The 27,343-nt window shown below is 37.8% G+C and overlaps 1 protein-coding gene across 8 annotated transcripts in view; it reads left to right on the top strand.

The window, feature by feature from the left end:
• LOC112149178 (arf-GAP with Rho-GAP domain, ANK repeat and PH domain-containing protein 1) overlaps positions 1–27,343 on the top strand; it is a 63,453-nt gene that overhangs the window by 20,648 nt on the left and 15,462 nt on the right. For 7 of the 8 annotated variants that reach the window (XM_036214717.1, XM_024276697.2, XM_024276695.2 and 4 more), the window contains 23 exons: positions 1,418–1,545; positions 1,641–1,705; positions 3,032–3,169; positions 3,257–3,326; positions 3,474–3,594; positions 4,918–5,096; positions 5,204–5,310; positions 6,113–6,312; positions 6,892–6,977; positions 8,193–8,375; positions 19,509–19,683; positions 20,443–20,574; positions 21,843–21,978; positions 22,061–22,163; positions 22,699–22,891; positions 22,991–23,036; positions 23,160–23,323; positions 24,887–25,099; positions 25,196–25,301; positions 25,378–25,525; positions 26,489–26,572; positions 26,944–27,030; positions 27,144–27,261. In XM_036214717.1, the coding sequence (XP_036070610.1) occupies positions 1,418–1,545; positions 1,641–1,705; positions 3,032–3,169; positions 3,257–3,326; positions 3,474–3,594; positions 4,918–5,096; positions 5,204–5,310; positions 6,113–6,312; positions 6,892–6,977; positions 8,193–8,375; positions 19,509–19,683; positions 20,443–20,574; positions 21,843–21,978; positions 22,061–22,163; positions 22,699–22,891; positions 22,991–23,036; positions 23,160–23,323; positions 24,887–25,099; positions 25,196–25,301; positions 25,378–25,525; positions 26,489–26,572; positions 26,944–27,030; positions 27,144–27,261 (2,982 nt within the window). The remainder of the gene's footprint in view (positions 1–1,417; positions 1,546–1,640; positions 1,706–3,031; positions 3,170–3,256; positions 3,327–3,473; positions 3,595–4,917; positions 5,097–5,203; positions 5,311–6,112; positions 6,313–6,891; positions 6,978–8,192; positions 8,376–19,508; positions 19,684–20,442; positions 20,575–21,842; positions 21,979–22,060; positions 22,164–22,698; positions 22,892–22,990; positions 23,037–23,159; positions 23,324–24,886; positions 25,100–25,195; positions 25,302–25,377; positions 25,526–26,488; positions 26,573–26,943; positions 27,031–27,143; positions 27,262–27,343) is intronic. The other variant, XM_036214718.1, reaches the window with a different exon arrangement.

Consider the following 27,343-nt stretch of genomic DNA (forward strand, 5'->3'; position numbering starts at 1 on the left):
ACAGCCTTTTCTTACCGTTCTGTTGCCTAAATATTTACCACAACCTGAAGCTTGCAGCATGTCCATAGAAAAAGTACGCACAAACATTTTCACCTTAAAGGCTTACTGTGTTGTCAACAATCCTAACATTTCCTGCAGGCTACACACAGATTTGCCCTTTTTTTCACCTGTAGACAGCCTGTATCCACCTGTAAGGGGAACTGTGACTAAGGCTTTACTAATGACTTTAGTGTGGCATGTGGGCACCGTACAACAGCCTCTCCCAAATATCATCGGTGTGTGCAACTACCATTGGCCTTAGAAATACTTCACGATACACTTACCACATGCAGGACAATGGTACGTCTCTTGAGGCTGAGTTTGAAGACAATTGCAAGACACACATGTTCGGCCACTTCTCTATACGATCCTCCAGGGGGCCGGACAACCCAAAAACCAGCAGCATCCATACGGATGAACCTCCGGTGTGGGTGCAACTTGTTTTGAAAGTCCGTTGATGTCAGGTTACAGTATAGTTTTAGATTGCAAATATTTCTTCTTCTTTATGAACTCCTTTGTGTGGTGGCGAGGAGTTCTCAGATCCAGTTATGCTTACAGTATCATATTTTTAATGTTCCAACGTTATGGAGGCTTATTGGACGTTTCATTTCATATCGATTCTCACATAAACTTTAATGCAACTTTCTCTTATTTAATTCTGTATGTTTGATCAAATTTCTGTAGGATTCCTGTTTTAACATTTTATTTAGGTGGAACCATTTCTTGTTTCTAGCTTCCTACTTTTCTTGATTTAATTAAGACCCATCAGTAAACAAATTATTAAAAGGTTAAAAAGCTCAACTGGCATCTGATCAAGTATTTAACTTGAAGAACTAGTTGTAGCTTAAACAAGCAAAATACATGACAGCTCTTGTTGCAACCAATCACTCTGACTGAGTTTGTGCACCAAAAAAAAAAAAAAACCCAGCTACTGCCAGTCTGCAGATTGGTATGACAACAGATGATTCTTCTTTCAGAATATATTTCTGCTTTTTCACAACACACGAAGAATAAAAAAAAATTTACTGGCTTTAAAAACCAGCTGATTCAAATGTTCTGAAGACTTACTGTATTACCCTGACTGAAAACCTGTTTAACTGCAAAAAGTTTAGTGGAATTTTCTGGAAGCATTAAGCTAAGGTTCAGGCTTATGTCTTTCATTGTTGTGATCCACATATTTAACTGGTCTGTTAGTCCTCGGAAACATAAATTTAATTCCTATCAGGAGCTTTTAAATTAAACGGGAGACGTCGTGGTTGGTGGGTAAAAGAGATATTCTAAGGTTTTAGGAACTACATCTAGATGGGATCGCCAGCAAAAGATCCTGCTCATGCCAGAGGTCATACATGTTATTTTAATGTTGTTCTTCATGTCACAGGTCCGCTCATTTTCAGTTCTCCTGACCATCATCCTCTACCAGGTTCGGACTCTGATGACAATACTTCTGATGAGTACGAGAGACCAGACTTCCTCTGCAGTGTTCTTCAAGAGAACATGGCAGACGAGGCAAGATGATTTCTCACCTTTTATCTGATGATCTTACTGCTTTCCTTCTCTCACTGTGTAGCTTGATGGTATTTGTTGTTTCTTTGTTGGAATAGAAATCGCGCCTACAAGTGTCCAGTGACTTTTGCAGTGACGATGAAATGCTGGATGATGATGACTAGTACGTATTGAACAACAACAAAAAACCCAGTTGCATACAGCACTTTCAATTTCTGTTTAATTTAGAAATTAATAATGTTGTTATTTTCAGCAGTTTGGAAAATGTGCAAGTCACACACAGAAATGTTTCTTTCTTCCAGAAGTCTATTAGCTTATCAGCTCTCACCAGCCAACCAGATCATAAATTGTTACTCCGGTTAATCCATATTTATTGGTTTCTTTTTTTGTTTTCAAGTCAATTTTTGTTTCTAAAACCTTCAGTTTCTAATGTCATAATGCAGAACACCCCATCGTGACTGTGGTGGAGTGATCTAAAAAAATTAGTTTGTTTTGCATGCCGCCCCTATTGCAGTGATTTTGCCTCTTTTTGGTAAAAGTAAGAGCAATACTGTACATTAAGGAAAGCTCTAAGGAAAAAAGGGTCTAGATATATGTATATAATGAGTCTAACTGATCTCATGATTGTGAATTCTCAAAAAAAAAATTCACAATGTACAATCACTAAAAACATTTGGTGATTAATATGTTTTTGGTTATTTGAGTTAATTTCCCTTCATTAGCTTCTGTCTGCAGATTTGTGTCTGAACTCGTAGAGAAAATTCTAGTGCGTCTTCATGTGCTGTTTTAAGGACCTGAAAGATATTTCAGGAGAATGGCAGCTCTGAATGTCTTTGATTAATCTATTTTCCTGATGAAAGAAGCTCAAAGTAATTGTACGTACACATTTTTTCCCACATACATATTTATTTATTAAATAAATCTATTTACACATGGGAGATCATGTTACAACTGGAAAATTACTGAATGGAGCATGTGGGGGCATTATTATGATCTGGGATATATTCAGGTTGTCTGTCCTAAAACAGACCAGATTGTCTATGTGAAGATCTACAAGAAAACAAATATTAAAAAAAAATCTTGATTATGAATTATTTACATAAAGATTAATCTATGTATAGTTATAGCAATAAAAAAACTAGATGATAATAGCCCAATTTTTTACTGAATATAACAGTACCAGAATCATATACAAAAAACAGGAAATCGGAACAAAACAAAACGCAAAACAGACCTAACAATAAAGTCTAAACAAAGTGTGGAAACTAACAAAACCGACAACTATCATTTGTTTTTCCCATATAGCAAAACACAAACTAAAACTCAGTGCTGCTTTACTGCAGTTATAAATAAATTTTATTTATTTTGAATAAATGTTAAGGAAGTGACTGAGATGAGTTACATTTACATTTTTGGGGTGGATAATTAATAAAATCAACTTAAAATAACTGGAATGAATGCCTCTATATTTGCATGTTTTTTCTTGAAGTCATTCCCTCTGGCAAGATGGGCAAGATAGTATGAAAGGCAGTTTATATTTGCCGCACAACATGTCCATGAGGGAGGACATCTCTCAGCAATCCACTGTCATCAAGCAGGGCTGGCTGAGCAAGAATCCACCACAGGGGTAAAGATGCTCTGCTAAAAGTTAAGCATTAGACAGGAAGTTCACATCTTTTATTTTGAAAGGTTTTCTCTCTTCTCTTCATCTCAGGGCTCTTTACTACCAGAGGCGATGGGTTAGGCTGGACTCTGATTATCTGCGATACTTTGACATTGAAAAGGTAACAATATCCACCAAAAAAGATTAATAACCAACCTTTTATTCAAGTTCTTCAATATAGATTTAAGCCCACAGTGCCAGTAGTACAGTGGATTTGATTCAATTGTTTTGTTAAAAATGACTTTAAGTTGTTTGTGGTTTCTTGTAGGCTGTGTATTCCAAGGGAATTATCTCAACTGCGTTTATCACTAAAGTGACAGCGGTGGGAGACCTGAAGTTGGAGGTTGTCACGAGCAATCGGACATTCATCTTCAAAGCTGAAAGTGAAGGTGTGTTGATTTTGTCCGCTCCCCTTTCCTACATAGAACCATGTAAATGGCTGTAGAGCATAACATTTATGGACTGAAAAAAAAAACGGCCCCTTAGACATGATCGAGTCAAAAATTCTTACCCCATTGGCGGATTGTCACTCCAATGAAAATCAGGTTTTTGGGGTTTTTAACATGTTATTGTAGCATTTTTTCATGATTGAGATGAGTATAAAATATTTTAAGATTAAAACTGTGTTTCTGAGTATTTCTTCAAATTATGTTAGATCAGGAGTAGATAAAAACCCGCTGTTTGAAAAAGCTCAGCAACTGCCATATAGAGGTCAAAGACTCCATTCTCCACTCCAAGCTTGGGCTTGTGAGATGCTATAAACTAGCGGGAGAGATTGTAAACAAGGGGCTGATGGGATATTACACAGTAGGTAACATTTGCACCAACAGTCCCACCCACAACTTGGAGACGAATTTCTAATGAGCTCCTGCTGCTCTGCAGAAAATATGTCTTAAAAATTGACACAAACTTTTTGATTTGGGCTAAAAACTGCATAATGACGATTAAAAGACCATTAGGTATGATTCTACAATAGAAAGAAAATAAAGTTGGAGTGGGACTTTAAATAAACAAAAAATCTGCCAAACAAATGGTCTTACAAAGACTTCTCAATTTAAGAAAAAATCTTATCACTAGTTTTCTCAAACTAAGATGATTTTGCTATTGAAAAACTTTGCTGATAAAATTATGTTTCTTGTAAAAGAGAAAAAAAGACGTATTGAGTTTTTGCAGTGTGTAGTCAAGATTTCATACAAACTTGAGTCACTAATTTTACTGGTATAGAACATGATCCAGTACTGCAGCGAAATGGACAAAGTTATTATTCCTTAGCTTTAAATGATCAGAAAGGGTAAAGACTTAAGTCATAACACCCCTTATGGGTGGATACAGATATGTCTGGGAGTGAAAAATGGGCAAACCTATACAGGGAACGCAGGTGGTCCACACAAAATATCAAAGTCTTATCCTCCCCAGTGAGCCCATAGAGCGAAATATTCATCCACATTTTTGCTATGGGCATGCTGCGAGTGACACAACATGGAAAGTAAGGTACAAGTAAGTAAGACAAGATTTTTTTTTTTTTTTTTAACTCCCTCAAGTCGACAGCACAAGGATCCCATTAGTGCTATATATGTATATTTTTATATACCTTATTTTTAAATAGAAATGTTATTATTTCCATAGTTTCACATACACTTCCACATAGGTTTTGACAGTTTTTTAGTCTGTGTGGAGTGAGTTTTTCTCAAAGGATATTCATGTTGTTTCAGATGATAGAAATGAGTGGGTGAATGCACTGGAGGAGTGCACCAGGGGGCGCCGTCGCAGCAGTGTGCCGAGCCCATCCTTGATGTCAGACCTCCAGGGCTATCTGGAGCTCAGAGGATTACGCTCCAAACTTTACACTGTTATTGTCTCAGACAAAGTCTTCCTCTACAAAAACATCGATGTAAGAAATCTTTAAGGAGAACCGAGCTACAAGATGATTACATCTGGGTATTGATCAGATGCATTTCTATTTCAAAGTGTTTTAAAAAATCTCTTTCCTTCTTTCAGGATTATCACATTGGAGTCGGTATCACATCCATTGAAATGAACGTTGGAAGTGTTAAAGAAACAGATCGCCGCAGCTTCGATCTCATCACCCCCTACCGTATATTCAGGTTTGTGAAGTTCCTGTCCACATAGAAGGTGCCTAAAACTAAAACTTTTACTGTGAAGGGTGTTTCACTCCCTACCTACTTCTAAAACAATGGTTCCTTAAAAAAACCAACAGTTTGGTTCAGATTTTAGTATTATAGTTTTAACGTCCGTGGTGCTGCAACACTTAGAGACACTTTGAGCTGTTCGATGAACAACTCGCCCTCATCTGCTCAGAAAGTGAAAAGCTGTTTGTCACTTTGTGTAAGAAGGGGGGTTGCACACAAGCGTGTTTGTCTTGTGGCTGACAGATGCAGGGCAGAGGCTCAGCATGACAGGATGGGGAACTGTGAAAAGGCTTGAATGTCTCTTCAGACTCTTTGTGTTCTGACCATGTGAAACTGTTGCTGACAGCAGGATGAAATATTTGATTTCATCTGCAAATGTATCCACTTTTCTTATACTAAATTTTAGAAAATGTCTTATCTTGGACATGTCTTTTAAAGAAACACTTCAATTACATTATTTTTTTGTGTGTGTGTGTTTTTAAAATGTTTTTTTTGCAATGCATTTTTCTCATAGAGGAAGAAATATTTTAAGATTAAAACAGTTTCTGAGCATTTCTTAATTCAAATTATACAAAATGTGCAAGGGTTTGTGGGAAAAGTGTGAACTTAACTTTCCACCATGTCTAGTAGTACTTTTGTGGTAGGTTTTAAAAGCAAAGAGATGGAGTTCTTTGTGACTCCCTCAGAGACAAACAGGAGCTTTCTGACTTCGAACCTGTGGAATTTGCTACTTTTGTGACATTTGGTTCTTTCTCAGTTTCACAGCAGAGTCTGAACAGTTGAAAGACCAGTGGGTGGACGCCATGAGGAACGCAATAGGCTTGGCACTGTCCACTAGTGAAATAGCTGAGCGAATCTGGGCGGAGCCAAGCAACAGTTCCTGTGCTGACTGCGCGGCGCCGAAGCCAGAATGGGCTGCCATCAATTTATGTGTCGTCATCTGCAAACGATGTGCAGGTTTGTGTTAAACTGTTGCTTTGCAGGAATGAGTGTTTTTATGGGTTTGTGCTGGGTGTAAATATCAGTTTCAAAGTGATATTTTTATCATAACATTGTAAGTAGAGTTTGACAGTAACTATTGACCATATGAGAACTGGAGCGAGTGAGTGTGACGCCAGCCATAGAAAATGGTTTACTTTTGGCTCCAACCAAATTAAGCTCTCGGCTGCCATTTTTTCATGATATGGACTCCATGTTGGAGCCAGACAACATCAGTGAGCAGTGATTGGTCCAAGTCGGTCTGAGTCCTTGTTTCTGTGGCAACCAATCTGGCCAATCAGAAGTGAGCTTGTTGGAAGTCCACATTCTTACCACTTTAAAGCAGGCTATAGGAAATCTGTCAGTCTATTGGATTTTGGCTTTTTGGAGCCAGCAAGTACTTCCTATTTGGAATGTAAGGGAAGAGGGGTCACTCAGTCCAGTTTTCATACATAGTTAATTACATTGACTTTAAAAAATCCTAACTTAATAATTTGTTCATGTTTGTTTGATAAATTGTCAGGATTTGATTTATTAAAACTTCTGTGGCCATTTCAGGAGAACACAGAGGACTTGGTCCAAGTATCTCTAAAGTTCGGAGTTTGAAGATGGACAAGAAGGTGTGGACAGAAGAGCTCATTCAGGTACGCAAACAGAACAATCATCATCATTTTTAAATTAAGTGAATTTTGCAAACTGACTCTTTAAAAACATTGTACAAAAGTTTCCATCATTATTATTGGTTTCATAGATATTTAGATCAAATGTGAACTCCATTAATTATATTGCTGCTCTTTTTAGCAGTTTTGAAGCCGATGACAGTTAATTTAACCGTTTTATTGATCAGTTTCACAAAATGCATAATTAACTTTGATGATCCAATACTGCAGAGCAGAACATTTGAACTCATTGGTTTGATACAAATTGAATGAATATGAAGATGGATGTTCGGCTTTGATAATTCTCACTAAATGTCAGAAACGTACACAAAAATTCTGGTATTTCAGTTCTCCTTTTTTTTTAACACTAATTTTTTGACTTGCCACTGGAAACCATCTGCCTCCATGTAACCCTCTTCTCTCCCACCAACCACCTTCTCCACATCCATGATCCTCCTTTTTAGGTTTCCTCTAGACCTCTTTCCTGGTAGCTCCAAAGTAGCTCCTACCTCAGTATCCTTTTACCAACATCATCATTGTCTCTTTTCTCAAACTATCTTATTCTGCTTTATCTCCAAAACATTTACAATGAGCTATTTCTCTGATGGGTTCCTAACTATCCTGGCCTCTCCTAAAGAGAACCTCAACATCTTCATCTTTGCTTCCTCCAGCTCTGCTTCCTGTCTCCTTCTCAGAGCCCCTCTAAACCAACAAAATGGCCGCTCTCACCACAGTCTTCTACACCTTTCCTTTCATTCTCTTTGTCCTGAAACCCTTCTTCACCCGTTCCAGTCTGTTTGCCTCTTCACCTCTTTCCCACAGTCTCCATTTCTCTGGACCATTGACTCTGAGAAAAATGATCACGCAGCTGACTTTGTTTTCTTAGATGGAAAACAGTGCAGGCAGTTGACCTTCCTCTTCCCTCTTAAAAACAAACAATGTTGGTTCTCTATCAGCAGACAGACGCAGTGCAGTTCTCCATGAGCAGACAACCAGAGCAGATCCTGGTTTCTCAGAGGTTTAACCCTCCATTGGAGATTGTTGTAGTACTTTTGAAACTTTCCCTTTTTATTGTCATTATTACCAGCATTGTTCAAAAACATAAACATTAGTTTCAAATTTTTTAATTTATTTTCCCATTACTGATGTCCTTTTTATTAATTGAGAAAATGTCCTTTTCCAATCCTCCCTGTGAAATAGGTGTTCTTGTTGCTGGGCAACGAGCGTGTGAACAGTTTCTGGGCTGCTAACGTCCCACCAAGTGAAGCTCTGACGCCCTCTAGCTGCAGCGAAGACAGACGGCGATACATCTGTAACAAATATCGTCAGGGCAAATACAGGAAGTATCATCCTCTCTATGGTAACCAGCAAGAACTCAATGATGTAAGTCAGTGTCTTTAATCTTCCTGCTTTTTTTAATGTATGAATCTGCATTGTGTATCGTGTAGTTAAACATTCTGAATGCGCAAGAGTGTGTAAGAAAAGGGTTACCTTCAGAAGTGATTTGAAATGAATTTGTACGAAAAAAGGCGACGACAGGAAGGTTTTTATTTGGCTTCTAAATGAAAATACAGTTCCCACTGGGCTAGATTTGATTGGAGTGCGTATGTTTATTTGATCTTTTGGGGATTATTTTGCATTTTTCTTCACATTTGTTTTTTGCTACTGCTTGGAAGCACAACATTCAAAATGAGTCTATTGACCTTATTCCGGGGGCCTCTCATGTAAAATGGATTATGGGTGTAACTTCCGGCATAGCAACCGGAAGTTGCACGGCTCTATTTGTTTCCACTGAAAGTTGGCGGTTTTGTTAGCTTTAGCGGTGCATACAAACTTTAAAAGCGTATTTTACTTAATCCCTCAAAGTTTTAAAAACTGTCTTTGCGCAGTTCAGGCGCATGTTTTGCAGCTTGTGGTTGTACTAACTACCAAACTAAATTAAATTTGTGGAGCGTTTTGTGGGACATGGGCTGCTGACGAAGAGGGAGTGCAGCTGCCCTCCTCGGTACAGATTTTACCGTCTACCGGGCGAGGATGAAGTCAGAAGGATGTGGCTCAAAATTTAAAATTTTTCATTTTGTGGATAAAGTACACACGGAGGAAAATCCGTATCCAACATTATGGTCGGGTTACTCCAGAACACCAGAGAAGAAGAGACGCCGGGTATTGCAGAGACCTGACAGCAGCGCGGTTAAGCTAGTTTCATATTCGACATTCGTCACACATTCAGTGATGAATGGCGATATTTCTCAAACGCCTTTGCTAAAAAAAAACACCAAAAATGTTTTACTGACAGATGATAAAACAATCAATGTTTCACATGACTCGTTTACATTATTCACGATCCACGTAATGAGCAGACCACCGGAAACGCCGCTGTAATGTGAGCGGAGCCGGAGCGCTTTCCCCGAGCTCCTGCTGAAAGTAATGTGGAATGTTGATTGTTTTATCATCTCTCAGGAAAAACATTTTTGGTGTTTTTTAGCAAAGGTGATTGAGAAATATTGCCGTTCATTACTGAATGTGTGACGAATGTCGAATATGAAACTTGCTTAACCGCGCTGCTTACAGCAGTGTCACAAGAGCAGAAAAGATATTTTGTGTGTAATCTCTGTATCTCCTGGTATCAGATATTCAAAAATTACATGTTTAAACCGCAGCTGACTTTGTCAAAACATGAAATGGACAAAAGCTACACTGCGCGATGCATCCCTCATCACAGCATGTAAACACAAGCACGAGAAGCAAAAGCACGTGAAGCGATAACGTTACAATTGATCAGCACTGTGTGCTAACTCTAGCAGAAATAGGCATAAATAAAGAATTATGATGTGAACTTTTAGCACAAATAGGCATAAAGAATTATGATGTGAACTTTTAAGATTGTTCATAGCTTCGTCACCTGCCGCAGCTGAATTGAAAAAGTAGCTAAAAATGCTACTATATGTTGTGTTTTTTAAGGTCATCCTCCAATCCCTCAATTTTAGCAGGCACCGGAGTTGTTACGTCGCCTCTTTTAAGACATGACAGCTGTTTTTTCCACATTTATATGTAGTTATAGATCCAAAACAAAAGGAATTGAGCTGTCGGCTCTACAATGGTAATGTAAATACATGCGAGTACCGGCGTCTACCGGAAGTTTCACCCATAATTCACGCAAAGGCTCATGGGGCGTAGGAATAAGGTCAATAGCTTTCTGAAGAAATCCACTTGCAAAAAAAAAAAATGAAATGAAATAAAACCCTTTCAACTAAATTTTATTTACTTTCTCATCCACAAGTATATGACTTACACCAGAAAACGGAATCAGAACCTCTTAAGACCAAAGCTAATATTTGAGTTAACTCTCTTTACACGTCGTCACAGGGCCACCACAGTTGAGCAGAATTAACCACTGTGGTGATAAAACCCAAAATGTGATGTCCTTGCATGTGGACGCCTGCTCTTGAGAGGTGTTGTTACATACTGAAAAGTTAGTAGTAAGTTAGTTTTGTCTTTCAAGTGATATAAGATATTTAAACTAGAAACTAAACACAAATACTTAGTAAGATTTTGTGTTTTTGCAGTGTAAACATAACCCCATTTGAAGATGCATTATACGTAAGAGCTTCCATTTTTTTATATCACATTCTCTTAAAGACAAGATAAATTGGCTAGACTTCCTTTGCTTTCATGTACAAAACATAAAAATGTTTTAAAATTCCTTTTAAAAATAAATCTTAAATTTTTTTGCGATTGACCGTCTGTCTCTCCAAGCAGCTTCGTGTGAGCCGGCAGAGGCTGTTTTTGAATGGGGAAATGCCGCAGCTGTGTCCTCTGAAACCGTGCAAAAATTATGTGAATTCATGTTTCCAATCATGTCCAGACAAAATAAAGGCTAATATTATTCCCACATATTTGCGTGCAGCCAAGATGCACATTGCTGCATTGCCCGCATGGATTTTGAGTTCATCCAAAGTTAAATGTCTAACTAAGCCTTCCTCCAGTCCATACCACCAAGAATAAGATACCGACCACACGGATTTAGAAAATTATGAGCACTTATAAATATTATTAAAGAATTATGAAAGCCCGTTTAGGGTATCATTTTGCTCTATGCAGCATCTCTGTTTATTTACAAAGGAATTCGCTATTTCTTCTTCTACAACTATTTCCCGCATTTTAGACAGTTCTGCTCATGTCAAAATGATTTATTCCAATCAGACATGTGGTGCATGGAACCGTTTGTTACAATCGGATAAAGTTTTTCGGCACCCATGTGCACAGTTCTGTTCTAATCTGATCTGTGTTCAGAGTATTTCATAGTGCTTTCAGTCTGATTCTGTCATCTCAAGTGGACAGAAAATGTTTGCTGTTGGGTCTGCAGTTTGTGAGACTGGAGCTCACACCTCCTGTTTGCTGAAAATGAGATGTGTTAGTTAAGAACTTAGTCAGATTACGTTTATGTGTTGGTAGAGTTGTAATTTACTGGACACTTCAACACATTTATTCGGCAGCAGACAAACTGAAAGCAGTTTGTGTGTAAATCAGGATCAAGATATTAATACTCTTTAATCTGGGATTGATTAACAGGTAGAGAACAACATGTTTTTTTAACTGCCTGATTTTTTAAAAATAATTCAGAGCTGAAGTGTAAAATAAAGTTGTCTTTATTTTGAGATTACTGAGTAACCTGCTACCTCTATCAAAATGTTTTTATTCTAATTGGTTGATTGAAAATGGACCATTTAAGTGACTTGGTTTCATTGTTTTGTCATCCAGCTTAGTTTCTAGTTTTCTGGTAAAAAGGTGCTGAAAGTTAATCTGATTAGTTGGAAGGTATGCTGTGATCATGTTATATTTTTTGTAGCTATGTTGTATTATAAGTACCATCAAAGTATATTATAAAAGTATATTTTGAAGTGGCGGATTCTCAATTTTTGAAAGTCTTTATCAAAAGTGGCATTGAAGGTCCTCGTCTGCATTGGGACATTTGGGAACCGCCCCCGTCTGTTTTTTTTTGTCTTTGTTTCTGGCGGGCTGTGTCGCAGCTTAACCCACTTACGCAGAAATGTGAGCAGCTCTCACACAGTCTGAGTCACATCTAACACCTGACTGTGAGTCTCTTTTTTTCCCCCCAGCTTTTGGATTTGTGGTGTGTATGAACATCCATGTGACTCACTGTGTAGTTTAGATCCAGGTTGGTCGGCTGCTGACCCTGCATGTTCCTGACAGCAGCACACAGATGCTCTCTGAAAAACTTTGACATGACTGCATTTTGTCTTGATAGAAGCAGCAGTGCCCCTTAGAATTACGGTTTCCACCTGGTTTAGGTTTGTCTCAAACCTTCAGCCTTTCATTGTTTTTTATTTTTACTTCCATGTTCCTTTAAGAAGAAATCATCTGATCAACTTCACATGTGATTTGCAGCAGCTTTACCTTGATATCCATTTCTCAAAAGTATATTTGTTTTAACTGTTTCAATCCTGACTTTATGTTTCTCTATTTCTCTCTTTGTGAGAGGGAAATGTGACATCATTACTCACCAATTTAAGTGGAATGTGCTTTAGCCCCGCCCCTCCCTGTCTCCTCCTCTTCTGCTCCTCCTTCCCTCGCCCTCATTCTTCAGCTAGGGCTGCTGAGGAAAGTTGATCTTCTCTCTTGGCTCTTTTTTTTCGTTTTATGGAGTTTTAGCATTTTTTGTGACTGAAAGCATCACAAACGGGTTGTTTTGTGCTTTCCTGTGCTCTGCTGGCAGGAATTGAAACTTGAAGGTGAGACTTTTTCTGTTGTGGTGTGACTGCCTAGTATTTTCTAGTTGCTGAATGTTTTAAAAACGTGTGTGTGTTTTATCTCTGGAAGGTGTCAGTGCAGTGTGTATCAGAGGACTTTGGATCTGTGAGTTTACTGTGGGATCTTGGGAAGGTTTCTGTTTTCCAGGTTTGTATTCACAGTTCTGTAATGCAGTTCTGTGCCAGAGTCAGACACACTGGAGCTGGTGTGTTTTTGTATGTTTGCCTCACTAGAGGAGACATGTTAACATGCATATTAATGCGCATGTGTGGGCATGCTTCAGTGCCTATTTTGTCATTTTATTCATATTTGCTCTCTGTCTCTTCAGTCTACATAAGCTCAACTATCAGTGCATACTTTGAACTTTCTGCTGTCCGTTTTTAATCCGTCACTGCTTGCAATCTCCTCCTATTAACTTTAAATTTTTACTAAATCACATCACTATGGAAGCGGGATACCCCACAGAAAACCTAAAGTCAGGGTAGAACCTCTGTATCGTCTAATCGTTTTTTTTTTTTAGTTTTTTTTTTTAGTAAAACAACCAGTACATGATGAGGAAATAAAGATGAAAATAAAAAAAAACTAACACTGGGAGGGACCATACAATAAATGTTTCCTGATTGGAAACATACCATCAAGCATACCAGCAACCAAAAAGCTAGACAGTTCCATCTTCAACGTTCTTGAAAATACCATTCAAAAGCATGCAGAACCGGACAGGAACTGAATGCATCAGGGGTGTTTGTCTAGCAGCTGAAAAGTTAAAGATTACCCAGAGTCACCTGAATCAAAACTAACTAAAGGCTTTGGGAAACAGGAAGCAGTTTTTTTTATCTTCACCTTAAAAGCTCGTTGAAAGTGGATATCTGTGTACGGAAGCTAAACTTCCTGAAGCCTTACTGGTGAAGGCTCTGCTTCCTATTTTACCTCTGTACCTTTTGTCATTAGAATATGACAGAGTTCAGATTTGGTAGATTTAAACAGAATTTGAGGGTTTAAAAATTACAGTTTAGATCAGATTCAGGATTTTAGATGAAAGAATTGAAGGTCTGATGATCTTAAAGACCCATTCCGATCATCTTTTGTCCTATTTTCAAAATGTTCCCAGTGGTCTTTTAATTATGATTATGCAGTTTTTTGCCAAAATAAAAAGAAGACTGTTTTTTTTCAACTGTTCCTGATTCACAATGATTTAAATTAAGAAATACTCTAGCTTAATTTTCATAATAGATGTCCTCCATCATTCAAAAAATGCCACAGGAACATGTTAAAAAACACCAAAAAGGAGACTTGTTTTTATTGGAATTGGTTTCTAAAGGGGAAAACACCTTAAAGGATTTAGTTTCAGTAATTTTCAGAGGCGCACAAAGAATAATAATAACAGATGCTTACTATGCATATTTTAGTGTCCAACTATAACCCACATTGCCAAGACCTCATCACTTTAGTCACTCCAGTGACTATGTCAAAGATTCATGTCGGATCTATTACACAAGGACAACATGAACTATCTTGAACCATCATTGCAGTTCAATGACAGTATTTAAATGTTGTCATCAGTGACACTGAGATCCAAGTCCATAAGACTGTGAGAAGATAGTTGTATTCTTTTTCCAGCCTTTAACTGATCAGATTATTTCTGAGTAAAATATTTTGAGGATGAGAACGGACAGATTGTTGCTTTTTTGTTGTCGAGGACCCTCACTGGTGGACCTCCAGATTTCCAGTGTCTTCAGAATCCAGTCTTGGGTCCAGTTTCCTCACAGTGGGCTCCACCTCTTGATTGGCATTCAAATGCTTTGCCTGTGGGACTCTTCTGCACTCTGGTGAGATAACAAGTACTGGAGTGAGCAGATACTCATTTTCACGATGGAAAGTTCAGAAAGATACAGCGTTTTCTGTCCTGACAGAGCATTTTATGGCAGATTCTTGTTGAAAACAAGTTTCTAAGGCTGGTTTTCTTAACACGTTATCTGGTTGAAGCCTGGAAGTAACACAAATTCTTCACACCAAGGTCAAACTCTGTTTTTTTTCTCCAAACAGCCCACTGTTTAAATGTTTTCTTCAGCACTCTTCAGATCTGAATAATATCCGTTAAACAGACGCTGAAGGTCAAATAAAGTAATCTGTGTGGGCTTGTCCGATTTAAAAACAACCATCTGCTGCTGCTGAGATACTCACCTTTTTTTATAAGTTTACACCTGTTTGCTCATCTTTTAATGCTCCGAGTCTCATTGTAAGATTTCCACCTTTTTCCCCTCAGGTTTAATGGAGAATGAGTTTTCTGCCCTCTCTCATTCTCTGCTGCATTCATTTCCATTCTGCACCTCCACTTTCTTAAGTCTATGAACATTCATCACTGACATGATATCCTCACATAGTGTATTGCATACAAATGCATGATACTTAAATATAGAGAATGGTTTAGGTTGATTTTAGAAGCTCACATATACCAAGATCAGTCTTTGTGTTTCAGTTTCAAGCAATGTGCAATCAGACTCTGATTAGTGTCAGACTGAAACACTTTCATCTGCATTTCATAATATTTTTTCCTTCAGTTCCTCTCATTCCTCCAAACTTTGTCTGAAGTAACTGCAGCAACAGATGGAAGCTGGAGATCTTCAGACACACCCTGATCAAATCTTTTCCCCGTCTCTGCTTCTCTCTAGGGGAAACGGGGTTCGACTCTTGTTCTCCCTTCTCTCGCTTCTCTTTGAAATTGTTTTTACATGACGCCCTTTTTCATTGGAAGCAGATGTTGAAGGGCGAGGTTTTTAAACACAAAAACAATCCATTTCCTCATTGTTCCTTGTTTTGATTGGTCAACGTCAAAGTGAAAATACCTCGCTCAGGCAGAACCTCCTCCTCACAGACACGTTTCTTTGTGCTTCCAACAGTTTTTTTTCCTAATTTTTTACTGGACGTTCTAACTAATAATCCAGATGTTTTAGTGTCATATGTTCAGAGAAATGAGAAATATGAAACTGAAGTTGACAGCAGTTGCAGAGGAGCACACACTTGAGCACAGTTTTCATGTGATGTTGTCCATAGAAGCTCGAAGCCTGCAGAGATGCCATACTTTGAATTTAGACATGTTCTGTGTTGATTGTCATAGAAGGATTTGGAGGAAACATTTGGTGGAACATTACATTTTTGAGATGATTTCAGATGATTTAAAAAGTGTTCATCTTCAGAGAAAAAAAACAAGTGGATTTATTTACAGACTGTCCTGAGACAATTGAGATGTTGGGGAGCTGTAAGCTTTTGTTGTATTGAGCTGAGATGTTTTTCATGGAGAGCAGAAGAAACTGTTGGTATGAAAAAGACTTGAAAGCACAGTCCAAACCTCATAATTCAGCCTACAGATAAACACCCTTACAATGAAATCCACTGTAACCCTGGTTGCTAGTTTTCGCTGCTTTGTTCTTCCTTTTTTTCCCTCCTTTGTATTGTTTTAATCAGAAAATGTGGGACCACAGTGGATCTTTATGATTTGCTCCATATGTATCTGCCCGTGGAGGAGAACAATCATGAATGTCTGGGAATCTACTTGTCTCCAGACTGCTGGTCCAAGCTGTGTGGTACAACAAACCCAGTGTGTGTCTGTGTGTTTTTTTGATTGTGTGTGGGAATGTCTTTTGCAATTGTAATCTCTGGTAATTGGCTTGTTTGTCTGGATATATATAGAGGCTCAGCGGAGCTTAAACCGAGGAGGGGCTCCGTCTCGGTGCGTGTGGCGGCAGACCGCTGTGGAATTTCTCGGTCACTCTGAAAAGAGCTGGTTTGTCTGTGGGAGTTTGAACATCTGTCTTTCTGTGTCATGTGCATCTGTGTGAATCAGAGTTCCTCCCCTGTCTAAAAAAGTCCACATCCCTTTTGTCACATCTCTAGCATTATACTCTTTCTGCACTCTCACCTTTTGAGCAAAATTTACCAACATGGAAAATATCTACAATTATCTCATACTTCCTAAACTTGCTACACAAGAAATTTTAAAAAGCTTTTAATGAAATATTCTTCAGTTTTGACCTGTTTATTTTGTTTTTATTTCTTGCATAGAATCAGAAAAGCTTCAGATCTCCTCTGTTCTTTTGCACCACTCATTTAATCAGTTCTCTTCTGTGGTTAGTACGTAAAAACTCGTTGCAAAATTGCTTCGGGATTCCACTTTATTGAATGTACCTTCAGGGGATTTACAGAGGATTTTCCAGTTTGCATAAGACTGAGTCAACTTTATTGATGCTTTTGACAATTCCCTCCACAAATGCAGTACATCCCCAAATGATTTTTGTCATTTAACAAGTGTACATGTGTATAAACGGCTTACACTTGGGATGCCTAATTAGTGGTTTGTACCATTTATAAATATTGCATTATCAAAGTAAGTAAATGTTTATTCACATAGCACTTTTTGCTGGAGGTGTAGGAAAAATTGATTCTGTGAAATTTTTATATGCCATTGATTTCCAAATGGGACTGAAACAATTTTTAATTAACCATAAGGAAGCATCGAGTACAGGGTCCTGTTTTTTTAAATCCCTGACCACTAGTTGGATGCACACCAGACCAAAGCTCTGTCAGCAGCTCTGCATAATAACAACAAGATCTCTTGAGAACCATCTTGCAGTAGTTGTCCACTCATTAGTCTTGTGGTTGTTGTTGCACAGCTCAATGACGCCTATACAACAATAGGTCAATTGCTGTGTTGGAGATTGTTCATTGTTTTTTTGGTTGTTTTATCCATTAGCCATTTGCTAGTTCATAAAGTACAGTTAAGAAGTGTTGGAAATACATAGCACTTTATTTTCCTAATAATACTTGGATAACTCATTGGTGAGAGTACATTTAAGGTTTGTTATTATTCTGAAAACATTAAATTGTGGAAACGACCAACATTTAGTGTTGAAAAACTATTGAATAATTTATCAAAGAAAAAGCACTTCAAATTATCTTTATTAAAATATTTAACTGGATATGAGAACTGGGCTTGGTAACCCCATGGTGTTACAAACAGGAAGTACCTGCTGGTTCCAAAAAGCCAAAATTCATTTAACTCCTGCTTAGAAATAAATGGCTATCACTCATTATTCTTACTCATTATATTCGTCAGAATAACCATTATTTCTCTGATACAATTTTTTTAACACGTTCTTAATAATCTTCTGTTTTTCCATACTTTTTTCTGTAGTTCAAGTTATTCAAGTTATAGACTGGCTAATCAGATGCCCCAATAACAGTAGGTGATCTTAGGTTAAAGGTTTCAAGGTTGAAGGTTTTTGTGTTGACCACTTTCAAGTTTTAGGGGTGTGGACTTCCAACAAGCTCATTCCTGATAGGCGAGAGTGGTTGCCATGGAAACAATGAAAAAGATTGATTTAAACCAATCACTGATTACTGATGTTATATGGATCTAACAGAGCCGCATCCATATAGCAAAAACAAAGCAACTCAATTGACTTAATTTGGCTGGAGCTATAAGTAACACATTTTTTATGGGTGACGTCACACTCACTTAGTCCCTTAGTCCTTTAGTTACTTAATCCAGTTCTCATATACAATCACTTGTTATAGTCTTGGGATATAATGGGATATTTTTGTATTGTGACATTTGTATCGTCATACGTATTTTATCACCAGACTCTTTCCAGTACACAACCCTACTTAGTACTTTTCAGAGAATATAGTCCTAAAATGCTTTAATAAAATAAAAGACAGCATAAAATCTAAACACAAACAGATTAGAAGATCCAGCACTGACATGATAGTTGATAAAGGTTAAAATCACAGATGAATTAAGATCAAGCAAAACCTTTCTGAATAGAAATTATTTTAATAATAATAATAATAATAATAATAATAAGCTTTATCTATAAAGCACTTTAATTGCCCATTCAGACCCAAAGTGCTGTACAAAAGGGGATAAAAACATATGAAGAATCAAATCAAATAATTAGATTAGAAGATTAGAAGATTAGATTTTGACCTGGGTTTTTAAGGAACTTAATGGAGTTGATCTGATGGCAAAGGAAAATAACTTTAAAGAAGGGAGCAGCTGTTCGAAAGGCGACCGATCTTGTTTTGGGGCAGGTTTTTGGAAGATTGAAAAGAATTGGCCTAAAGAACAGGAGGTTAAAAGATCAGTGGTAAATGTTGGAGTTTGTGAAAAGCTCTAAAAACCTATTGTGAATTAAACTGGAAGCTACCTGAAAGAGGACAACAGCAGAGTTATTTGTATACTTTCTGCAAATGATTTAACAATAATTAAAAAAAAAGTAAAAATAGAATTACAACAATCTGAACAAGAAAAGAAAAAAAAATGAAGAATTATTTCCTGGATTGATCTGGATAAAATACTTCATTTTGCCACATTCCTCAGGTGATGAGACATGAACTTATCAAGCTACACCCCAAGACTTAATAGACTTGACTGAACATAGAAACTCAGAGGTTTTTCACTAATTGGAGAAATTGAATTCAAAGTATTAAAGACACTGAAACTTTTTCATTGGAAGATTTTTCTTTTTAACTTTGAGTACTTCAACAGCTTCAGACCAGGAGCTGATCAAAGTCCACTTCCTTCATTATTTGCCAATGTTGTTGCAATGATCTAATTAGAACCAAAGGAGGATGTGATTAAACAGAACTTGGACAGCCAAAAAGCAGGAAAGAAACTCAAAAAACAGCACAAACACAAATGAAATCAAGGTGGAGGTCCTCATCTGCCGTGTTTTCTTCTCCTTCCAGGCTCTCTGTATAAACGTGCAGTGCAGCGACGTGCTGGAAACGCTAAGTCTGATCTTCTGCGGCGCAGATGTGAACTGCTCAACAGGCATGGCAAGCTGCCCCACCCCCCTGTCCCTGGCCACTACACACTCTCAGCCCTTACAGGCGGAGGTGATCAGCCTGAACCTCAACACAGGTACAGTACTGGTGCACGCCCATGCATCTTGCATGGGACAGTTATACGAAAGATCAACACGCTTTATCAGGCAGTCTGTAGAGACAAAAACATAGAAATTGAGTAGATTTATTATAGGGGTCGAACGATATAGTCTTTTCTCAAGTCCTATACAATACAGATATTTGCAATATTAATGTTGAAAAAAAAGGTTGATAAATAAAACGAATGACATGTTGTCATATGCTCAACTCATGCTATGTTTACAACATCTGGGAAGCTTGTAGTTGATATTATTTTTTAATGAGATGTTTACTACAATTTCAGGGGAGTTTTCTTTGTATACGTGTCTGCGCACACATGAGCTTCACCACAAAGGAAACTTTCTTTTCTGCCCACCTCCTCACTGGAAACCATTTCAATTTCTGATTGACTCTGCCTGTGTGTCATAGTTAACCAATCAGATAGTGTACGGGACAATGCTGAAGACAGAGACGTAGCTGCCTCCAAGCCAAAAACGACCAGTTCAATATTAGCTGTCGGATTTAAAAAAAACCAAAACAATATGAGTCAAAATGGCTAATATCAATGTCAATATTGATATCGGTATTGGTTGACCTCTAATTTATTATATAAATTATTATCTGAAGTTTTCTTTGATGCTTTCTTTGACCCATTGATGTTTCATTTTAAAGCTCTCATGGCACTTTTATCTACAGTTTTACAGCTGTGGTTGACATGAAAAAGTCTTGTAATTTTTTTTGTTTGTTTGTTTTGTAGAATTACCATCAGAAATCAATCAGGAGATGGATCCAGCTCATTACCAACCATCTCCATGTGTGTCCCACAATGGCTTCCTGTTCAAAATTGCCTCCATGGCACGGGCCATCACAGAACGCAAGAACAAAGAAGGTACGCACGGAGAACACGGGCACTCCTCCCTCAGTCACCCAACAAGGAACACACCTGTTACATGAAGTTAGGTTATATCAGTACAGCGTTCCCTTGCTATAGTGCTATTTACTTTTTGCATCTCCCTGTATCTCAGATTTGCTATAGTGTAATTTTGCATGTTTTTTTTTTAAACAACATCATGCATGTTGATTGGTTGTCGACAATTGTCAGTCAACTTCCTCTGTGCCGTGTGTCCTGCACAGAATGCATTCAGTTTTCCAAATCTACATAAATCGTCAATCGCAAGCGGATTTTTCTTTTCAATTTTTAATACTGGACTTATTTATCTATGGCAGTTTGAGCTTTGATTGTTAAAACAAGAGAGATAAGTGTGAAAATGCTAATATCTGTCTGATAAAAGTAAAAAAGTGTGTGTAATAAGGGGTGTTACAGCCTTAAAGTCCCACTCCAACCATATTTTTTTACTGTAAAATCACTCCCAGTTACCTTTTAGTTATGATTATGATGGTTTTAGCCAAAATCAAAAAGCCTTTGTTGTTTATACTGTATAATGATGTTACTTTATAATGTTGTTCATATTTAATGCAAATTGGCAGTAGCTCATTAAAAATACTGTTCTGGGTGGTGGGCAGGACTGTTTACACAGAGCAACCTGCCCATCCCCATTCCAGAAAGCTCAGTTTGCACTCTCATGCGAAAGCTTATAGCTTCAAGCTAACATTAGCGGCACAAAAATATCGAAGAGCAATATTTGATCAATCCAGTCCTACAGTTTTGAGTCAGAATCGCAATTTGCTACAGCACGAGTGTTGAACACTCAAGTCTCACACACCTAATCATGAGCGGGCCATAGTGAGTGGAGGGGGAGAGGAAACTTTGGCACGCCCATTCAGTAGCTGCGTCATTAGTCTTAGGATTTTCAAGCATCCGATGTTCTGATCCAACATGATTTGAATTAAGAAATTAATACTCAGAAACACAGTTTTAATCTTAAATTATTTTATATAGGTGCTCCACTTTGAGGAAAATGCTACAAGAATATGTTAAAAACCTAAAAAAGATAATTTTTATTGGAGTGGGTCTTTGAACACCTGTAGTTATTGTAAAAAATAAAGATGACAACTTTGTTGATTTAATCATTTTTAGAACGCAAGTCCCACAATAAACAAGGGAGCACTGCAATTGAAGATTATTGGATTACTTTACATGTCCCATGCATGACGTGTTCTTGTTATCACATAGGGACATTCTTCCTTGTCTTTCAGAGTTCTGCCGTCGCTGGTGCACACTAAACGATGGGCTCTTCAGCTACTATGATAGTGACAAAAATGCAAACCCTAACAGATCCCTTAAGATCTCAGAGATCGTCTGTCTGGCAGTGGACCTGCCAGAAAAGCATGGGTAAACACTCACACACACATACATCACACACAGGTTCTTGGATTTTAATGCGCCCTTCAAATGTCAATTTCATCTCCCTCAGGTACAACTACACGTTTGAACTCTACTCAGAGTCTGAGAGGCTCTACTTGTTTGGCACCAGCGACCCAGACAGCCACAAGGAGTGGGTCAAATCTATTGCCAAGGTAGCATTTCATTTCACAAACATCCATTTAAAATTCTTTGCTGGGGCTACAAAAGACTCTCAATATGCAGTTCCAATAGGATAAATTAAAGATGCTACAAAATTAGCAAAGAAACAAAGTGATTCTAACTGTTGGAGGTCTGTGCAGCTCGCACATAAGAAGTGTCACCTGTAGGATGGTGTGAAATATAGCGGTAGTTTTTCCTCCCCCCTCTGTCATTTGGAAACATGATCACCACAATGTGCAACACAAAGTTAGGCCTGAGATTAAAGGGGTGTGAGGTCATAAGAGGAAAAACAGTTTGACCTGTGCTGCCTTTGATTCTTACTAAAGTGACTGAACAAAGACAATGTGAAGAATCAGAAGAACAAATGTTGTTCTACTGCATAGAGAAATGATGAATTTACTGAATTTAGCACTTAGATAATTATGTAAATTTTCATTGAGATTGCTAATTTTTCTTTAAAAAAATAGCAAAGTTAAATATAACGCAATGGAGGACAGTGTGACATTTTCTACATGCTGTCATCTGTAGAGCTTGATACCGGCAGCAGCTGAGCCATTGTTAAGACTTAACTTCGAGCGCATTGGAAAACTCAAGTATAAAGACGGCTTGAACCTACAAACATCCAAGGTCGGCTGGTTTGCTCTTGTGGGCTCCACACTTCACGCTTATCTGGAGAGCAGCCAAGGGGAGAAGATCCATCTCCGGAAACTGAATGAACTCTGTGAGTTTGATGTGTGAAAACATTTGGGACCATTTGGGCTTTCAGATGGAAGATGTGAGAGCTGTTAGTAACAATACTTTATTTTTTGTTGTTTTTAAGCAATTCAACAAGACAATGGAGTTCTGGTTCTGGTGGAGAAAGGCAGGTGAGACATAAATCAAATTGATACAAGTTAGATTTTCATTAAATCAATGAAGTTTCTTTTCTCATCAAACAAAATGTCTAAATCATTTCTCTTCTATTATTATTTGGGGGGGCTTTTACTCAGGACTTTGTACATTGAAGGAGAAAGGAAGTTAGACTTTGCTGGGTGGTGTGGAGCCATCCAGGAAGCAGCAAGAAGTGGAGGAGACACGCTGAGCGAGCAGCAGCTCACAGAGACGGACGTTCCTGTCATAGTTCTGAGCTGCATCGGCTTCATCACGCAGTACGGTAAGAGAATACGCTCACCTGTGATGTAGGAGGAGCTCCAGCGTCGTGTATATGCCGTTCTGCAGTTACAGTCTGCTGTGACTGTTCTCACGTAACGTAACCGCAGGAAACTGACAGACCATAATACAACAAAGAAACTCTGTTCCACCTCCATCTCACTCTGTGCTTCTCTTTCCCTTCACTGTGTTCTCTGCTTTATCTTTCCATCTTCTTCTTCTCTTCCACCTTCATCGGCGGAAAACTGCTGTAGTGTTGGAAAGCAAAGTGGAGCGAATGTCCTCTTTAATGTGATCACATGATTGATTCTGAAGAACTCTCTTTATTCCTTCACAGTTTCATTGGAAATCTTTAATTTCTAGAAAATATTTCTTCTAAATTAAACCAAACTGAGTTTATGCACTTTATAATTCAGTTCTCTGCTTTTGTTAAGCTGAACAGTTTTCTTTTGTTTTGTTTGATATATGATTTTTGTTTTACAAAACAACAACAGAAAAACAAAAAAAATCAGAAAAATCCTTTTTTTAATTTGCTAATAACAAATGACAATGAAGAAAAAACCCTTGAAGTTGACCTATTCTGAGTCTGGTGTAATGTACCAAAAAAGAATACATCTTTATTTAAGTTTAGACCAACACATAACTGACTCAACATAAACATACTGGTATGCGGTAGGGTCGCAACAATTCACTTTCACTACAATTCAATTCAACGGTGTATCCCATACATCCATTTTTAAGCCAAGGATTGTGGAATCCCTAGTTTACACCTGGAGACAAAAATTACAGAAATGACGTCAAATAAAGAAAAATGAAATGGGAAAAAAAAAACATCTGCCAAAATTGATCCTGTGGGTTTTCCAGATTAAATGTATTTCAGATTGAGACAAATCCCCCTGTGGCTTTATAGATCCAAACCTTTTTATTTCATTTTTCTTTTTATAATAAATGGGTCTGTTTCTTCACAGAGCTCATATCTGTCTGTCTTGTTGTTGCAGGTGTGTTTGTGTAGTAATTGATTCTCAAAGTATTTGTTTTAGTCTTTCTGAAGCACACGAAGCTTCTCTGTTTGGTTTCTGTTTTTTACCTCTTTTTTTCGAAGTGGAACGCCAATATTTTCATTTTTATCATCTAAGCTGGTTAAAGCTGAGGGTTATGCTTCTTTATGTGCTTTCACTTAACCTACATCGAACCAAATTACATCTCATTCATATGTAAAATGCTCTGCAGAACATTTGAAATCAGAAATCAGTATTTTGAGAAGTAAGAAACTACTTTTGAAAAAATAATTGAATTATTGGTAATATTTTTCAGGTTGGAAGAAACTCTCAGCACCATCAAGAAAATGTTCACATTTATTCTTTTATTTACTCTTTCCTCTCGGTAGGAAAGTGAATCAGTGTGAATTGATAAAGTTGGAGTCTTTCTTTTTTTTTTTTTATATCAGATCTACAATTCCCATAATGCACTTGATTACATAATCTTCATATTTGATGGGATATTTTTACCTATCCTGACTTTTGACCTTAATATATAAATGTTTTTCTTTATGTCTTTAAATCATAAGGTCTGAAATCAGAGGGCATTTATCGCAAGAGTGGTGTGAACTCTCGCGTGGCAGCCTTATGCGAGAGATTCCGCAGAGATGCTCGCAGCCTATGCCTGAAGGAGGGGGAGCATCAGGTGGACGATGTCTCCAACACACTCAAACGTTTCTTCAGGGAACTGGAGGACGGGCTGTTCACCTCAGAAAATGCCAACATGTGGCTCACGGTAGCTGGTGAGATTTATTTTACATTTGTAGATGTCAAAACTCCCCAAATTTAGCCTTTTTGTGTTGGAATATTTTATTTTCTTCCTGTGTTTTTTATTGCAGCCAGTGCTCATGAAAACTCAAAAATCTCTCAGTACAAGAACTTGTTGAACCAACTTCCTCATGTCAACAAGGCAACACTACAAGCTCTTATCAACCACCTGTACTGGTGAGACGAACAATAAAAGCAGCTCATGTTTCATCAGCAGGTTGTTGGGTTTACTGTGTGTATCTGTGTGTTTCAGTGTGCAGTGTTTTTCTGACCTGAACCAGATGAACCTCCACAATCTGGCCATAGTGTTCGGTCCTACTCTGTTCCAGACGGATGGGAAGGACTACACTGCTGGGCGCGCCATCGAGGACCTCATACAGCACTACATACTCATCTTTGAGGTCAGGCTTTGACATGCTGCTCAAAGTCCTTCATAAACGCATAAAAAAAGAAAAAGCTCAAATCTGCAAAGTTGAGATGTCAGAGATCTGTTTGCTTGCTTATTTATCTATTTTTAGTGTAGTTTTGCTTGTGCCTGATTGGCTGTAAATCATAGTCAATCAGTCACCTTATGTCTTTTCTCCTGTTCAGAATGCTTGACGCTCTCAAAGATGCTAAGATAATCTGATTTTTTTGGATTTTTTTCTTTCTCATTTTGTCTCTTATAGTAAACAATAAAAATTACAGGCCCCTCGCATGTTTTTAAGTGGGAGAACTTGCACTATTGGTGGCTGACTAAATACTTTGCATTGCTTGCCATTTTTGTTAAACCTGTAATGTTAGGTTTATGTTGTGAGGGGCTGAAAGCTAGCAGGAGAGCCTGTAAACAGATGGATTATGGGAATTATGGCAGGCTTACTTCGGCTTACTTTATTTTGGCTAAAAATGGCATAATCATAGTTCAAAAAGATCAAAAGATGATCGCAGTGAGACTTAAAGACATATCCAGCATAAATTATTTTGTATATTGTAAAAGAAAACTTTATATATATGTAAATTAAAGTCAGATATTAAAACATATATAATATTTGTAAAAAAAATAGGATTACTACTTTGAGACATTCATTAATCATTGCTTTTTTTTTTAGAACATAACTCCTGGGAAAAAAACAAGGGAACACTGTACACAACTTCTATGAACAAATTTCATCAGTAACTGTCACTTTCAGACCAAATCTGCTTAAGAAATTTCAAAAAAGGAAAAAAAAAAAGTGAAAAATACCTAGAAAGTGCTTGAAAGTCAACAATTTTTTTTTCAGAAATTCCTCTGAAAAAGTTTTTTCTCATCTTATGTCCAAACTGTTTGCTATTAGACATATAATGATTGTATTTGTTTTTGGTTTTTTTTCCTGGTGTGTCCATAGGTTGATGAGCAGCAGCTAAAAAAGCAGCTGGAGGAGATCAAAGCCATTCTGATGATGCACGATAAACTCAATGTAAAGTTTCCTGTAAGCACGTACGGAAAACGCATCCAGCCTGTCGAACAATGCACCATGACCTGCTGCTTTTCTGCAGCCTGATCACACTGAAGGAGCATAGATATGTTTTTTTTAATCACACACTGCAGCCAGCATGTTTTCATGTTCACATTAGTCACTGAATCCCTTCATATTCTGTTTTATTGGTTTTTAAAAGATCAGAAGTTTGTGTTTTGTGACTAAAAATCATTCCATCAGTTCTCTAGAAAAATCTTTAAGCTGTTTCAGGAGTACTCACCATCTAGCATATTTTCTTTCTCTAAAACAAGTATTTCTGTGGCAAACAGAGCTTTATTCTTGTACCTAAAGTTACTTTTTGTCATATCCCATGTATACATTAGCCACGACCGGAATTTACTCCAGCTCCCAGCTTCATCTGTACTGTGTATCTTGAGGAGAAGGATGGGACGATAGAGCAGAGTGTGCAGGTAAACGTACCAGAGGACAGCCTTGCTGTTCTGCTCTGGGCTGGTTCTTTTTTGAGCCATTGTTGTAGTTTGTTAATGATGAATAAAGCAGAGGTTTTCTGTTTTGTGGACAGATTCCTGGTTCCATGACGGCAGCAGAGCTAACATGTGAAGTTCTGGATAAGCGTAACATCCCATTTAAAGACAAAGAATACTGGAGCTGCTGGGAAGTCTGTGACAAGGAGGAAATGGGTGAGAGGATAAAGGATGCAGAACCGCCAAGGATAGAAACAAATATCCCATAATTTAGTTAAGCTTTAGTCCCATGCACCCA

This window comes from Oryzias melastigma, linkage group LG13 (genome assembly GCF_002922805.2).
Source record: "Oryzias melastigma strain HK-1 linkage group LG13, ASM292280v2, whole genome shotgun sequence".
In the NCBI taxonomy this organism is placed as follows: domain Eukaryota; kingdom Metazoa; phylum Chordata; class Actinopteri; order Beloniformes; family Adrianichthyidae; genus Oryzias; species Oryzias melastigma.